Source organism: Pantherophis guttatus, chromosome 4 (genome assembly GCF_059756535.1).
Source record: "Pantherophis guttatus breed Tessera chromosome 4, ASM5975653v1, whole genome shotgun sequence".
NCBI classification, from domain to species: Eukaryota; Metazoa; Chordata; class Lepidosauria; order Squamata; family Colubridae; genus Pantherophis; species Pantherophis guttatus.
The window spans coordinates 137,097,559-137,113,683 of NC_142066.1; the positions used below are offsets into that span (position 1 = coordinate 137,097,559).

At 35.7% G+C, this 16,125-nt stretch overlaps 1 protein-coding gene across 9 annotated transcripts in view; it reads left to right on the forward strand.

Annotated features, from left to right (window-relative positions):
* The first annotated feature begins 13,604 nt into the window (after positions 1 to 13,604).
* The window catches only part of AKAP9 (A-kinase anchoring protein 9), a 131,621-nt gene continuing 129,100 nt past the window's right edge, over positions 13,605 to 16,125 (forward strand). For 7 of the 9 annotated variants that reach the window (XM_087892872.1, XM_087892878.1, XM_087892874.1 and 4 more), the window contains exon 1: positions 13,605 to 13,934. In XM_087892872.1, the coding sequence (XP_087748998.1) occupies positions 13,887 to 13,934 (48 nt within the window). In that variant the 5' untranslated portion in view covers positions 13,605 to 13,886. The remainder of the gene's footprint in view (positions 13,935 to 16,125) is intronic. The other 2 variants (XM_087892876.1, XM_087892880.1) reach the window with 2 other exon arrangements.

The following is a 16,125-nucleotide window of genomic DNA, read 5'->3' on the forward strand; positions in this document are numbered from 1 at the left end:
ACATAATATTATTATTTTTTCCAGAACAAAAGAAAATTTACAATTATGTTTCAAACTTGACTGAATGTCCAAGTCAATCACCAATATATTTTGTATATGTCCAACATTATTTGAGAGTTTGAATGAATTATGGAACATGTACAGTATTTTTTTGCTACTGACAATAGTTTCTTTGCTAGCTCTTTTTAGTTTACAAAAATTTCTAAATACCATGTTGCTTGACAATCTGGTTTGTGAGAATCAGATGTAGTTGCCTTTGTGATACCCTGACAACAAGATGTTTTTTCCCCCTGATTCAGCATTGCAGCTATTAATGCAAACTTGGAGAAACCTAGGTGATGTTTTTCCAAACGTAATGATTAATTTAATAAAACAGAAAATATTGTAACTGGAAAGCAGTCTTTCTTTCGTATTCACCTGCCTGTATTGATGGCACCCAGGTGCCACAGCTACAGAGTACATTCATAATTCTAGTAGCTTGGCATTTCGAAACTAGTTAAATAAATCATTTATGCAAACTTATTTTTGTTCAGTTTATTTGGAAGGATTCCTGCTGACAGTAAAACGAACTGAATCTCAGCAAGCACCCTAGTATAGATTTCTTCTAACTCAGTCATTCTTGAATTGTAAAACTAGAAATCCTGGGATAAATAAACGCAGACAAAAGGCAGCTAGTAATGGAGAAATGTCTGCTGCGAAAAATCCGACTAAGCTGCGGCTGGAGAAAAGGAGGCACAGAGCCGATTTTGCTTTGCACACAAAATGCAAAATATCTCGTGGGGAATATAAATCAGCGCTACGGCTGTGAAATTTGGTTGTTTCCAAGACAAACGGTCTTTCTTTAGGACTTGCAACATGGCGAATTCCATCTTAATAACCTGCTGCCCTTAGACCCTGCGAGATTGCACCCTCCTTGCGCACGGAAGTGAAAGTTAAAAGCCGAAATAACAACAGCGTAAAGAGCTTACAAACGGAAAAAACACCCGATAGAAAAAGCGTAGTTTTTTTAAAAAAACTACCGCCATCTAATGTTGAGACCTCCATTGCACTGATTTTTTACCTCAAAAAGGTGGCAGTATAACACAACTTACTCGCTCTTTCTTCGATTGTTTTGGGATCGAAGACAACAAAAAGTTCAAGAGAAATTTTAATATTCGCCCGCGGATTTGACATGCCATTAGGCGTCTGTAAACGAAGACGGGCCTTCTAAAATATACTTGAAATAAAAGGACATATGTTTATTTCTTAAGTTTTTGCCCCATTTTTACTTAAATCTCAAAGTGATGTATTTAGTCTTTCTTATATTGTTCAATTTTCTCCTTATAACAACTCTATGATAGGTTCAGATGTGAGAGCCACACATTGTATTAACAAATTGTTTCTTTGGTCAGAGTTTTACTAAGCTGCTGTTTACAAACTAATGGCTGGTTTTATACATGGACTGTGCAACAAATTGTTCAACAGATATTCAGTTAGCAAATGTGCGTATACTGTATCATTTAGAATTAAAAATTCACCTAAAAGTCAAGCTAAATCCAATCTTTAGGAATGAGAAATGCCTAATTCTGGGATAATTGGAAGCAAGCTATTTATCTATTGATTTGCATCACAGAATGTTTATGCGATGGGTTATTCTGTCTACTGGATCCCTCTGGCATTATCTTCAATTCATCCCTGGCCTTAAGTCACTTTTAACTGCTTGTGTGTAAAGTATTATTATTCCTTTATTAAGATCTTTTGTGTTTTTTCTCTAGTATGATCTGTGCTCACAACTGTAAACTGAGCATTAGTTAACCTGGTTTTGCATTTAAGACAACTGGTCTAGTGGTTAAAACAGCAGGTTAGAAACTGGAAGACTGTAAGTTTTAGTCCTGCCTTAAATATGAAAGACAGCTGGATAACTTGGGCCAGTCACTCTCTTTCAGCCCAACTCACATCACAGGCTTATTGTTGAGGAAAAAATAGGAGGAGGAAGTACTAGGTATGTTCACAGCCTTGAATAATTTATAAAAAATAATAAAGATGGGATTTTAAAAAAATCTTAATAATAACAACGTAGTATATTATGCCACTTTTCTATGTTGCCAAAATATTACCGGAAAATAGAGTATGAATGACTCTGGAGGCAGGTAGAATAAAGGGGAGAGCAATAAATAAGAGAAATCACAGTAAGTACAGCAAATTATTTTCAAAATCATGGCTCAAAACTTAGAGCTGGATTTCAAAGACTGAGTTATACAACCTGCAATTACCAATAGCCTTCAGTGCAAGTCCTTCTAAACTTGCTTCCAAATTACAGCTTTGACTGCAATACAATGAGAAACTAAGTAAATATAATTTAGGTAGTCAGGGTCAATTGATCACAAGTGATATTAAAGTGAATATTAACAGGAAATAATAACCATATACATCATCTCTAGCAGTGAACGCACAGATGAGCCGGAATTAATACAAGGAAAATAACTGACCAGAAAACAACACCCTAATCAAGGAACTAATACCGCCATCAAAACTGGCAGAGCAAGCTACTGTATATAAATAGGAAGGAAGCCTCAAACTCACTTGCATTAATGTTATCTAGTTAAGTAATACAAGCAAGCAACTAAGCTCAGAGACACAATATTAATAGTAATTGTAGAGTGACACAACAGATTGGATCACGTGAAAAGGTGTCATCAATTAGTCCTGCAGCCTTAATTAATCAAATTAAAGTCAATAGTGAAAGGAGAAGAAAAATCTCCCTTTACTTTCTACAACTGTGTTTCCCCGAAAATAAGACTCTGTCTTATATGTTTTCTGAACTTTCCTTGAATGAGCTCTTCCTTTTCTTCCGTTTGCCCAAAAGACAATTATTATCTAAAACCCCAATGGCAACTGCGTGCTAGTCCCAACCATACTGTGTTACTCTCAAACTAACTGAATTTTGGCTTACATTGAATATGAGCTTGAATCTATTAATAATTTGCACTGTAAGTGCAAACTGTAACAATATTGCATTATTCAAATGTCTACTAATCACAAACTATTTGTAAATACTATTCAGACTGTACAATGCATTTTTAGGATTCTTTTAAAAAATGATTAAATCATGGCAACTTCTCCATCCTTTTTCCTATATTTTTTTGAATGTCTTATGTCTTATTTTGGGGGAAACAGGATAGAGTTATGGTCAGAAAATCCAACTTTTCATCAGTCTTTTCTGAGTGTTTATGTGGTCAAGGTGCCTTGGGAAGGGCATAAACAGTTCAACAGCCTAGGAAAAGAGGGCCATAGAGAGCAGCAGCCAAACACCCAATGGAAAGAGATTGCCCACTAACTAATTAGAGCATAGGCTTTGCTTCTGCTAGTATTGGTAAAATACTATTTTTGATAAAGATCAAGAAAAGGTATATAGTTGCCTTTCTGGCAAGCTAGAAATTATTTGAGAATTCCTACCTCAAGAACCAGTGGCTAGATTTTCCTGGAAGAAAAGAAAGCAGAAGATGCAAACCAGCCCTGAGTTGGTTTCCTGGATCTTCGTTGATCCAGACAATACCTTAGAAACTACTTTTAATTTTGTAACCCTTGATTATTTGACAGTTGCATGATTTAGCAAGTGATTTACTATAGTACAAAATAATATTCTATATATAATTTGCAAAGCAAGTTCCAACTAGAGGCTGAGTAATGTTCATTAATTATCAATTACAAGCTTTCTAATTATCCTTGTGGATATATTATACCTGCAAACTAAATTATTTATCTCACAAAACTTTTTTAGCTTGTCCAAGCTATCATCTGCTTTTCAGCTGAAGCAGAAGTTCCTTCTAACAATATACCCAAGCATTATTCCCTGTTTAATTGAAAGATAAACAATAATAATCAAGAATGTCCCAAAAGGCTTATGTAGAGCTTACAATCTGTCAAACTATAAGCTGCACAACTCCAGGCTCCAGAATAAAAAGAGATTTTTCTTCGGGGGGTATGTATTATTGTAGTATTTCTAGAGATCTGTGTTTGATGCTTTATTTATTAATGAATACCTTGATCTCTTTACAATAGGGAGTCAATGTGTTGATATGTTTGTTGCTTTGGAAACAAAGGAATGAGAATGCCTGCATGTAAGAACTTGAAAATATAGCTGTGAGTAGTTTGTATGTGGCTAAATGTAAAGTTAGGTATACACATAGCATGCTTTATTCATTAATTTTCCAATTCTTCTAAAGTAATTCTGTATTCTTGTGTTCTAATCCTTTCTAGAGCATCTTATCATTTAGTTAGATGATAGATAGACGGACAGACAGACAGATATAATGAGAATTTCTTTTTGGCTATTCACATTAATAAGAATTTTGTCTATCATTATAACTATCTAATACTAATTACTCAACTTCCGCCCCTAAACAAATATTCCTTTGAATTGACCTAATATTTGTAGCAGAGCAGCAATTAAAGGCTATAATGGAAGTTCAGGAAAAAAACAACTAAAGAAGCATATAAGTTTTTATGGGATTTTAGCTGCATGTTAATTACATGAATATGATTTTAACATGTAGCTGTATATAGTTTTGAATAATTGTCTGCTTCCTTTGTAAAATAAGATCATTTTGATAGTTGATCCTTCTGTTTATCACCCAGCATTGACATTGTATTTTCAAAATCATCTATGTAATCATTAGGAACATAGGTAATTAGATATAATCTAAATAAAAGTTTGGAGTTTCAGACTGTTTCTATGCTGATTCAACTCATAGATATAGTTTAAGAATGGAACTATGCAAGTGGAAATCTTTAGATTAATAGATCAAACATAGTGTAAATTCAATAGTGACACAGGTTTCTCAGCAAATTCTCTTTCTGTATTAAACCCATTTAAGAACAAAATTCTGTTTTATCTTCTTCTAGAATTATGCAAATATTGAGTGTTACTTAAAACTCTTGTTGCTCCCATAGCAACAGAAAACCCCCACTGTCTTCTCGCATATCCAGATATAATGCTGTGCTCAGCTCCATTGTGGAATAATTAACACTGCACAATTTAGTGAACAAGAAAGAAATCATGTACCAAATGGTCATGAATACTAAATAAATAATGTTCCTTTTTATGGTAATAAATTTCATGCTCACCTTAAATATATAATTTGATAACTGGAGATGTGAATCAGGATCCTAGCCTTATGAAAGCAATATGAAAACATCTATTAGATTTAATGGAAATATGAGCAGAACTTAATTGAATAATGCTTCAGGCACAGATACTCCTTCAGTGTTAGGTGTCTGTTTTTCATAGCATTTCAAAGATTTAAGTCATGAGTTTTTGACAGCATTACTTTCTATTAGATTTTAATCTCATTGGCAGATTATAAAGATACACAATATAGGGCTAGAAGATTTGTTTTTCACCAATAATTATCTTAATACATTTTTAAATAAAATAAATGTATTTGCTGTTGAGGTTATTACTGCCTATTTTAGTGTTACCATTTTGAGATCAATTGAATTTATGAATTGTGGTATCATAAAATAAAAGCAATTTGAATTATTCAGTTGTTTTGATAGTCCTCAAACAATGATACAATTTTATTAAAATAATTAGGTGAAACAGAACTTTCAACTATTCAGTGAAGTTAAACTGAATGGAGGGAAAAATTATAAAGGAAATGGTCAAATTAGAATTGGCCAGCAAAACTATCAGCAAAACAAATGAAAGGTAAAAAAAAAAAAACACATTAGTTTGATGCTAATTCACACAATGAATTGATGCTTCGTACAGTAATAATTATAGTATATTTATTTATTTATTTATTTATTTATTTATTTATTTATTTATTTATTTATTTATTTATTTATTTGTCAGATTTATATGCCGCCCTTCTCTCGTAGGACTCGGGGTGGCTCACAACAATAAAAATAACCCGACAATAGATAAAAATTAAATAATATTAAAACCAATTAAAATCCCCAAATTCCCAAATTAAAATCCACGGCAGATGAGGGAAGTTGCTGAAAGAGCCATGTCTTTAGGTCGGCGCGGAAGGTGCAGAGGTTGGGGGCAGTCCAGAGCCCCATTCCAGAGAGATGGTGTGACCACAGAGAACGCCCTCATCCTGGGGACCGCCAGCTGACACTGTCTGGCCGAGGGGACCCGGAGGAGGGCAGTCCTATGTGAGTGCACTGGGCGGTGGAAAGCCGGTAGGAAGTGATCCTGCAAATACCCCAGCCCCATGCCATGAAGGGCTTTATATATTATGAATATATATTTCCAAAATCAGGATAGTTAAATGAACAAAGATTCTAGATTTTAAACATTCCTGTCCTATATTAGAGCCATTTTGATCTAGTGATTAGATGCTAGATTGACCTAGGACAGGAGAAAGTGAGATTCTAATGTCTTAGATCCAAAAGCCAGATAGATGACTTTGGACACGTTATTCTGCCTGAAGCCTTAAGGAGAATGCAATGGAAAAACTTTTGAAAAACGTTGCCAAGAAAATTGGATGGCCTTGTCCATGTACCTGCCAGGAAACAAGATTGATTTGAAAACACAAACCAAAAAAAAGTTTTATATAATCTATTGAAGAAACTTAAAAGGAAATCAGACTTCTTATTTGTACTGATTCTTTAAAATAACTCAGGTATCACTTACAAAGTACAGCAAAGATATTTTAATCTAGTATTAGTACATGGCTTATGAGAATTTGATTTGGCATTTAAGTCTGAAACAGATGATGGCAGTGAGCACAACATTATATCTGTATTGTACATGATTTCAAGAATAAAAGAAATTAAGGTGCACATACCATACACTCATCTGCCTAAATAATTGAACACTAGTATAGTAAATGTCTATGGAGATTCTCGATCATCCAGGTCATGGTTGTGCTTTTTTCAAAAGGCAACTAGACTTTCTTGGCTTTTTCTTTGAAAATATTTGAAATATTTGAAAACAGAGCTGAAGAAGCTTTTTGGATGAGAAGCAAAACGTTTTAAATGGAAAACCTAAGAAAGTCCAGCTATCTTTTGAAAAAAGCACTTTTGGGACTAGTATGGTAAATGTATGGATATGGGAGAGGAGGAATTAATTGAGAGATTGTTTTTTTTTAAGAAATCAATACAATAGAACAAATACATTTTAATAAATTTATTTAACTATTTAAATTTAATATTAACATTTATTAAGAATATTTAATAAACTTTGTAGTTAAGGCGATAAGCCCCATTACAATTAAAATTACAATTCTTCTTGAAAGAACCCACAATGGAAAAAGGATATTAAAAGTGCATACTTCTACATTTTAAGAACAACTAGCTATCAGTGCAATGACATAAAAAAACATTATGATCCTATGTCAAAGATTTAAAAAATGGTCTCTTGATACTGAACAACTTCCTTATTTACCTGAGAAATGTATTTTTTAGATTTCTATAATTAAAAATCAGTAGTCACACTTTAGTCATTTATCTTTTTAACACATGTTAAGCTGTTTTTTTAAAACAACATCTCAGAAAACATAAAAGAAAGATCAACGGATACAGCTTGTAGGTCTATGATTATTGAATTGGAGCCATAGATTTGGATGATATTATCGAGGAATGTAGACTGAAGGAACACATGTTGCTTTGGACTTCGACTATTCTATGTTTTTGGACGCAGTTACTTCATATATATTTCTTTCAAATGATTGAATTAATTAAAAAAAAACATGGAAAAAAGTAAAGCTGTGTTAGAACATTGTTGGTAAATAGAATTAAAAGCCTTGTTTGACAGAAATTGCTTTCTGAGAAAACTGGGCAATTACTTGGAATTTACATTTATTGTAACGTATAATATAATTAGAAAAATGGCTTTGAAGAAAAAAGAAATGCTAAAACCTTCATTTGCAAAGGAATTCAGAAATATTGGTATAAGTCATCTGCTGTTTTCCCCCAAAGTATTCCTAATGGTATAACAATTTTCTAAGTTTATTGTAGTATCTATATGACAGTTGTTTTTGTATGTTTGTAAACGAATCAATAGGTTTTGTGTCTCATAAGACTACAGTCAATAAGTACTTGTCCTGTTCTGAGTTTCTTCATAGCTTTTCAGCTGAAACATAAAAATACTTGTGTAAAAATCAAGCTATTATATACAACATGCCAAAATTGGTAAATGGTTCTTGGAGTGGTTCATTTAACCCACTTTTAACTTTCCCTTTCAGACAACTTTTTTCTATTCAGTAATCTTTTTTTCATATCATATCATGACTGGCATAAAGACATCAAGGCCTAAGGCAGACTTGAACTCGCAGTTTTTTTTTATTTCTACGCTATCATCTTAATCAGTTCTTCAAACTGGCTCTCTGCTTTTAGCAATCTCTAAATGTAAAGATTGTTTTTAGTTTCCACCGGGCTACTTACAGCAACTCAACTTGTCTTCTTCTTACTTCCTAATTGCTCCAGTTATTCCTCATTTTGCTTGTTGAAGAAAAACTAGTTATGTTTGCACAACAAATTAAATGAAAATTAAATAGAATACTTTCCAATTTTTAATGCAATAGACAAAATGACAAGTACTCTGAAAATTGTTTCAGTTCATAGAACTGCACAGACTATCTGGAAGAGATAATGGCTGATTAATAAGTTATCCTTGAGATACACCCATTTATTTAGCAGCTATTCAAAGTTACAAAGACACTGAAAAAGTGATTTTCAAACAATTCTCACACTTACAATCATCATAGCTTCCCCACAGACATGTAATCAAACTTTGTGCACTTGAGAACTAGAATATATTTATGATGTTGGCAGTGTCCCAGGGTTATGTGATTACCATTAGTGACATTCTCTCTCTCTTTTTTTTAATAGTGTAATTTTTGAACAAATATAAATTATATATGGGTATACAACACAACACATAAAGACAACCATAGAGAAGGACTAACCGGGGTCGTATCGAAACCCCAAATACTTATTCATAGTTACATCCCGGTAAATCCTTTTGTTCAATTAGCGTTGACTATTTTAAATACTAAAAGCTATCTCATTATAATTAAGTATATATTTAATACTATGTTATTTATTCTATATTTGTCCTCTTCCTTAACCATATGCCGCTGATAATGTCAATTTAATTTATCTATTCCATATTCCCTGCCATTCTTCAAGTTGCATCGGCCTTTCTAAATTTCTTCCCCAGGAAATCATTGTATCTTTTACTATCTCCTCAGCTGTATAACTTGATAACAAAAGATTATAGGTCATAGATATAAATTTTGTTTCAACACCCAGAAGGAATCTATCTAACGGTTGTGTCGTTTGGTAAATACCATTAATGACATTCTCATACAACTTCCAACAAACAAAGTCAATGGGAGAAACTGGATTTGTTTAATGACTAGACTATTCATTGAACAACTGAAGTGATTTACATAAAATTACAAAAAAAATCATGAAACCAGTCATGATTCACTTACCAACTATTTTGCTTAGCAAGGAAATTCTGATCCCAGTTATGGTTGTAAATGGAGGCTTTGCTGTATCCAGTAAACCAAACCTGATTAGTTTGTGGTTTTAGTGTGTTCGGTAAACCCAGCTGATTGGTTTATGTGCTGCATTCATGAACATCTATAATATTGGGTTAATGTATTAATTATACTATGGATAAATACATCGTATGATTAAAGGCAACTAGTCCACTGGAACAAGACAGATCCTCATGAAACTTCTTCCATTGTTTCCTGAATTTCAAGCAAGTATATCTGCAAAAGGTACAATACTCAAAGAAAGCAATCTGTCAAGTAGGCCCCTACCTTGATATGAATGCTAGAAGTTAGTTTTAAATGTATTTCACCAAAATATTTTAAATTTAAGTATTTCAATGCAATATTCCAGTGCTGCCAGAGCCACATTGTGAAAATCTTCTTCAAATTATTGCCAAGAAATTGGCAGATGATTGGAAGAGAAGCAGCAAACAGGCTTGGCATAAATAATCAAGGTGCCATAGGCTTTCAGAGTCTAACAATTAAAGCTTTATGCCACAGTATTTTTTTAAACCCAGATTTACATTCATGAGATAATGGGAGCTGGGTACTGCTGCTATTATAAATCTATTCTTTCTGTTTATCCATTTTTTCTTTAAATAGCATTTCTACATTGCTATATAGCTCTATTTAGAACAATGTTTGCTCTACAAACATTTATAAGGAACTGGGTCCTAGGTTTCACTTGTACAGAAATGTTCAAAAACAGTGAAAATAGGGTTAAAAATATAAACTATTTTAAAACATTAACACATTTAGAAATATTTGTAATTTATGCACTGCTTTAATCCTAGTGAATTATAGATAGTCTGCAGATATTAAAATAACAATAAATTAATAAATCATTAAAATTAAACAGAGATAAACCCTACAATATCTATGGCTCCACAGACTCAGTCCCCAAGTCTGCTGCAAAAGACAGATTTTTACCAATCTCCAGAACACTATGAAAGTGTGAACCATCCTTACTGGGGTCCATTAATGTCCCTAGGAGGAGAGCTGCCACCAAGAATGCCCCCACTTACTGTTTCTACTGGGTGTCCTTCCCTGCAGCAATGTTGTACTTACTGTATATATTGGACATGGAAGTACACTGGCTGACTTTAGGTTAGATCAGTGATGGCCAACTTTTTAAACACCGAGTGCCCAAACTGCGCGCGTGCGCATGCCCAAACTGACAGATGCCCAAACGCATGCCCATGCATGTCTATGTGCATGCGCGTACATATGTCTGTGCACATGCGTGGACATGCATGCAGCAGAGACCCAGCTGGCCAGCAGGAGGTGGGGCATCCCAACACCGACAGCATGGCAAAAATTAAGATCTTGTTCTTTTGGGAGCTTCTGTTTCGTCATTTGCAGGGAAACAGAAGCTCATGAAAGAAACGCCACGGAGATCTAACCTGGGGCGATGGTGAGAGTGCCAGCAGAGAGGGTTCTGCGTGCTATCTCTGGCACGCATGCCATAGTTTCATCATCATGGGGTTAGATCAACTTATTTATAGGGTGGGTAAAAGGAGTAGGGAGGAAGGTTACCTACTCTGCCCTGAGTTCCTGCATTAAAGGTAAGATATAAGACATTACCTCCATTTCCATGAGAGCACTAAATTCATGATATAAAAACTGCACCATTAAGCAATGCATTTTTGGTGGTGGCGCATGGTTTGAATGCAGTACTGCAGGCTACTTTTGCTGACTGCTGGCTGCCATCAGTTTGGCAGTTCGATTCTCACCAGTTCAAGGTTGAATCTGCCTTCCATCCTTCCGAGGTTGAGGGCTATAAAGCACTGTGAAGCGGTATATAAGTTTAAGTGCTATTGCTATTTCCACTTGACAAGTTCAAAGTAAAGCTAAAATTAAACCTTAATTGGCTCTGAAGGACCACCCTGATGTATTGTTTAAAGGCAATATGTTTAAAACTTGGCAACGTTAAGCTATATGGACTTCATCTCCCAGAATTCCCCAGTTGAGAATGCCAGTTTGGGCTAGTGGTTAAGGCACTAGGCTAGAAAAGCAGGAGACTGTGAGTTCAAGTGTTGCCTTAGCTCTGAAAGCCAGTTGGGTGATCTTGTGTCAGTCACTTTCTCTCAGCCAAGTGCCCCTCACAGGGTTGTTATGGGGGAAACAAGAGAAATGTGTGTTGGATATGTTTGCTGACTTGAATTATTTGTAAAAATAATAAAAGTAGAATAAACAAAGTTTGAAAAACACTGATTTAAGACAAGTTTTCTCAAACAATGGAGTTTGCTTTTGAAAACAGACTGGTGTAGCTGAGGCAGCAAATTTTTTTTTGTTTGTTAAAAATTTATTTTATCAAAGCAAGCTTACAATGTAGTTGCTTTACCCAGGAGTATTAGAATCCCTGTGATACATAAATTAAATTATATTTATTTATCTGATCAGCTATCTCAACAAATAGAGGACAAAATTTTTAAAAATACTTTTAATTGTAATTACAATAATTAAAATACATAGCAAAAGAGACTGAATCGTTAAACACTACCTCTAAAATTTTAATCATTTTATTTCTTGCCCAATTTTAGCATTCATGGAATTATTACTTTACTCCTGTCATAGTTCAGGCATGTTTTACATTTAGGAAATTGCTGTATTGCAATTTAATGACATTTATTGATCTAGGAGCTGGCACTCCAAGCGTGCATTCAATAAAGAAAGCGATGTTGGGCAGATCCCTCTCTCGGCCCAAACTACCCACGAGGTTTATAGAGGTTCTCAGTCATCCAGGTCATGGTTGTCCCAAAGGTGTTTTTTCCTGGAGGCAACTGGACTTGGTTTTTTTTTTTCCTTTGAAGACGTTTCGCTTCTCATCCAAGAAGCTTCTTCACTTCTGACAGGACAGTGGGGAATGGAAGGATTTCTGCAAGGAATATATTCCTTCCATTCTACGCTATCCTATCAGAACTGAAGAAGCTTCTTCGATGAGAAGCGAAACGTCTTCAAAGGGAAAACAAACCCCAAGAAAATCCAGTTGCCTCCTGAAAAAAAGCACCTCTGGGATACCCACAGGGTTGTTGTTGTTGAGAAAGTAGGCGGCTGGAGCTCTCTGCCTTCAGGCCCCAAAATAATAATAATAATAATAATAATAATAATAATAATAATAATAATAATAATAATAATAATAATAATAATAATAATAATAATAATAATAATAATAATAATATAAAACCACCTTACTCAGAACAGCTTGCATCCTCCAACAATACCTTAACAGTTTCTAGGTCCTTGGTTAGGACTCGAGCTGCTGAGCTACTAACCAGCCTCAAAGGCTGTGAATCTCACTAAAGATTAAATAATAATAATAATAATAATAATAATAATAATAATAATAATAATAATAATAATAATAATAATAATAATATAAAACCACCTTACTCAGAACAGCTTGCATCCTCCAACAATACCTTAACAGTTTCTAGGTCCTTGGTTAGGACTCGAGCTGCTGAGCTACTAACCAGCCTCAAAGGCTGTGAATCTCACTAAAGATTAAATAATAATAATAATAATAATAATAATAATAATAATAATAATAATAATAATAATAATAATAATAATAATAATAATAATAATAATAATATAAAACCACCTTACTCAGAACAGCTTGCATCCTCCAACAATACCTTAACAGTTTCTAGGTCCTTGGTTAGGACTCGAGCTGCTGAGCTACTAACCAGCCTCAAAGGCTGTGAATCTCACTAAAGATTAAATAATAATAACAACAACAACAACAACAACAACAACAACAACAACAACAATAATAATAGGTCAGCGGCAGAAGGCCACTTTACTGGGATCTGCTCGCATAATCCGCCGATACATCACACAGTCCTAAACGCTTCGGCCGTGTTGGACTAGTGATTTGGGATACGAAATCCAGTATGGTCATCTCGTTTGCTGTGTATATTGTAAATAATAATAATAATAATAATAATAATAATAATAATAATAATAATAATAATAATAATAATAATAATAATAATAATAATAATAATAATAGAAATAAAAATAATAAAAAATAAAAATAATAAAAAAACCAGAATGGAAATGCAGTATTAAAGAAAAAATGAGGGAACGAGCTCGCCCGCCCGCAGCAAGAACCGTCCTTTTCCTCGGTTGCCACCTTGCGGGACCTCTCTATAAAAGCCTCGAGGTTGGGTTCTTAGAGCGGCGGCGCGGACGTCACTTTCCCCGGCCGCGTGTTTACGTGGAGCTGAAGATGGCGGCGCCGGTGGGTCAGCCGAGGCGCCTTCAGACCCCCGTAGAGTAGACAGGCAGAGCGAGCGATCGAGACGTTTCGGAGGCTGGAAGGCAAATCTCCCTTTTGGGTTTAGTTGGCTGCACCGTAATTGTCTTGTCTCCCGGGCAGGAGCCATGGACGAGCAGGAGAGGCAGAAGAAGCTGGAGGCCGGCAAAGCCAAGGTAAGGCGAGAAGGGAGCGCGGGGTGGGAAGGCTACCGGGCGGCAGGCCTGGACGCGGTCCCGAGTGGGTGGGTGGGTGGGTGGGAGAAATACGTGGTGGCGCGGGCGGCTTGGGCTTCATGGGTGGTAAGGAACATAAAACTTGCCTGTCCCGCCCCTTTTTCCATAAGTAATATATCTATATCTATATCTATACATTACTATTTTATATATATCGCTTGCCCGTTCGCCCCCTCCCCGCTGTCAGGAGCGACGGAGCTCAATCGCGGGGGGATGAGGGAGCGAGGCGTTCCCTGCCGACTTTTCCGTGTTGCGCTTTCCTTTGTGTACGACTCTTTTCTTTGTGTGTGTGGGGGCGTTTTTTTTTGTCGTGGAACTGTCATCGCATTTTGGGGTCCTCTCCGTGCAGATTGCAGGCTCCAGAGCGAGGCTCTTTCTTCCCTGCTTGTGATACGTATCAATGCCATTGGCTCGGGAACAGCTGTTGCTCTTGGCAAGAGGTTGTACATGCCTTGGAAATGCCACAGGTCCCAACTGGTATCTCTTATTTTAGCAAGGGAGCACATAGGGCTGGAGGGGATCGCCGTTTATTCTGTCTTGCTCTATAAATAGGTGCCTTAAAAACCAAGGTAAAAATGTACTGCCCTAAGTCAGGTTTATAATGTATACAGCAGACAAAGATGAATACAGTCACTGAAAAATTGATAATTAAACCTGTATACCCACTGCAACCTCTATTTGGTGGAATGTAACCTATGTGCATAGTAAGAGGTTTATAATGTCTAATTATTTAACTTCTGTAACGGGATTGAATATATGAATGGCTTCTCAGGATGCCTTAGTCCCTTACTGTACTTTTGGGATACCCAAACAGGCCAGTGAGCTCATAATTGCAAGTAATTTGACCACTACATGGATTGCATTGCTAATTTAAGAATAAAATTAAACCATTTTGTCTGCACTGCAGTTTTATGTTAAAAAGGCACATTCTTGGGCATCAGATATTTGTAATTTTTTTTAGAAAAGTGGAAAATGTATAACGTTTTCAATGTGCATGCTTGACAAGAAAATTATGAGATACCTCTAAGTAACTACCAGTACAACAATGTTATTTTCAACATCCTTGTGTTAGGTTTAAAACACTTTGCATTGCTAGATTCAGATGATGAGTTCTTTAATTTATGAAATAATTTTAATTATTCAATCCATAAATGTATATCTGAAATTTAAACAGGGATTGCTTAAATTTAAGCCCAGAATCTGTTGCTGAGCGAAAAATGAAGTGAGGTTGTTAAATGAACCTCACATAAATGTCTATATGGACTGCTATGCTTAATGACAGCAATCATGATACTCTGAATTGCTGTCATTAAGTGATTGTGTGGGTTATTAAGTGAACATAGTCCCAGATAAGGAGCATAGGATACTTGGAGATGGGGGAAACTCTAGTAGGCTCCGCTCAGGAGCTGAAAATGCTCCTTCCTGAAATCCAAGCAGGATTTTCAGCCCTGAGAGAAGAGAAACTTGTATGTGGCCTGCTCTGGGCCTCCAGGGACTTTCTCCACTCACTTAAGGCATGCCACATTCTTTACTGTGCTGTCTCTGCACTCAGGAGCTAAAGTCCTGCTTGAATTTTGGCTACCTCTTGTCTCTAAGTGCTGGCTGAAAGAGCTGCCAGCTGAAGGGAAGCCTTCAGTAGGCGCAGGAAAAGAACTCTAATAATAAGGATCTGAGCTTTGTTTTTACATCCCACAGCCAGATGTCAACATACAAAGAACAGTTGCAGGAATTGGGTATGTCTAGTCTAATGAAAAGAGGGATTGGGTGTGTGTTTGACATGATAGCAGTGTTCCAATATTTAGGGGTAGCAACAAAGAAGAAGTAAACCTATTCCCCCATGCACCTCAGGGCAGGACAAGAAGCAATGGATGGAAACTAATCAAAAAGAGAACCAACCTAGAACTAAGGAGAAATTTCCTGGCAGTAAGAGTAAGACAGTAAGAGATTGGATAGCAATTTGTCTGAAATAGTATAGGGTTTCCGCTGGAGCAGGGGGTTGGGCAGGAAGACCTTCAAGGTTACTTGCAGCTCTGTTACTGTGTTAAACTCTCCTCTGTGCAGGAAGGAACTCCTTCCATATGAACTCCTCCTCAAATCATCAGGATCTGAGATGTATTTTTCCATTTCCCGC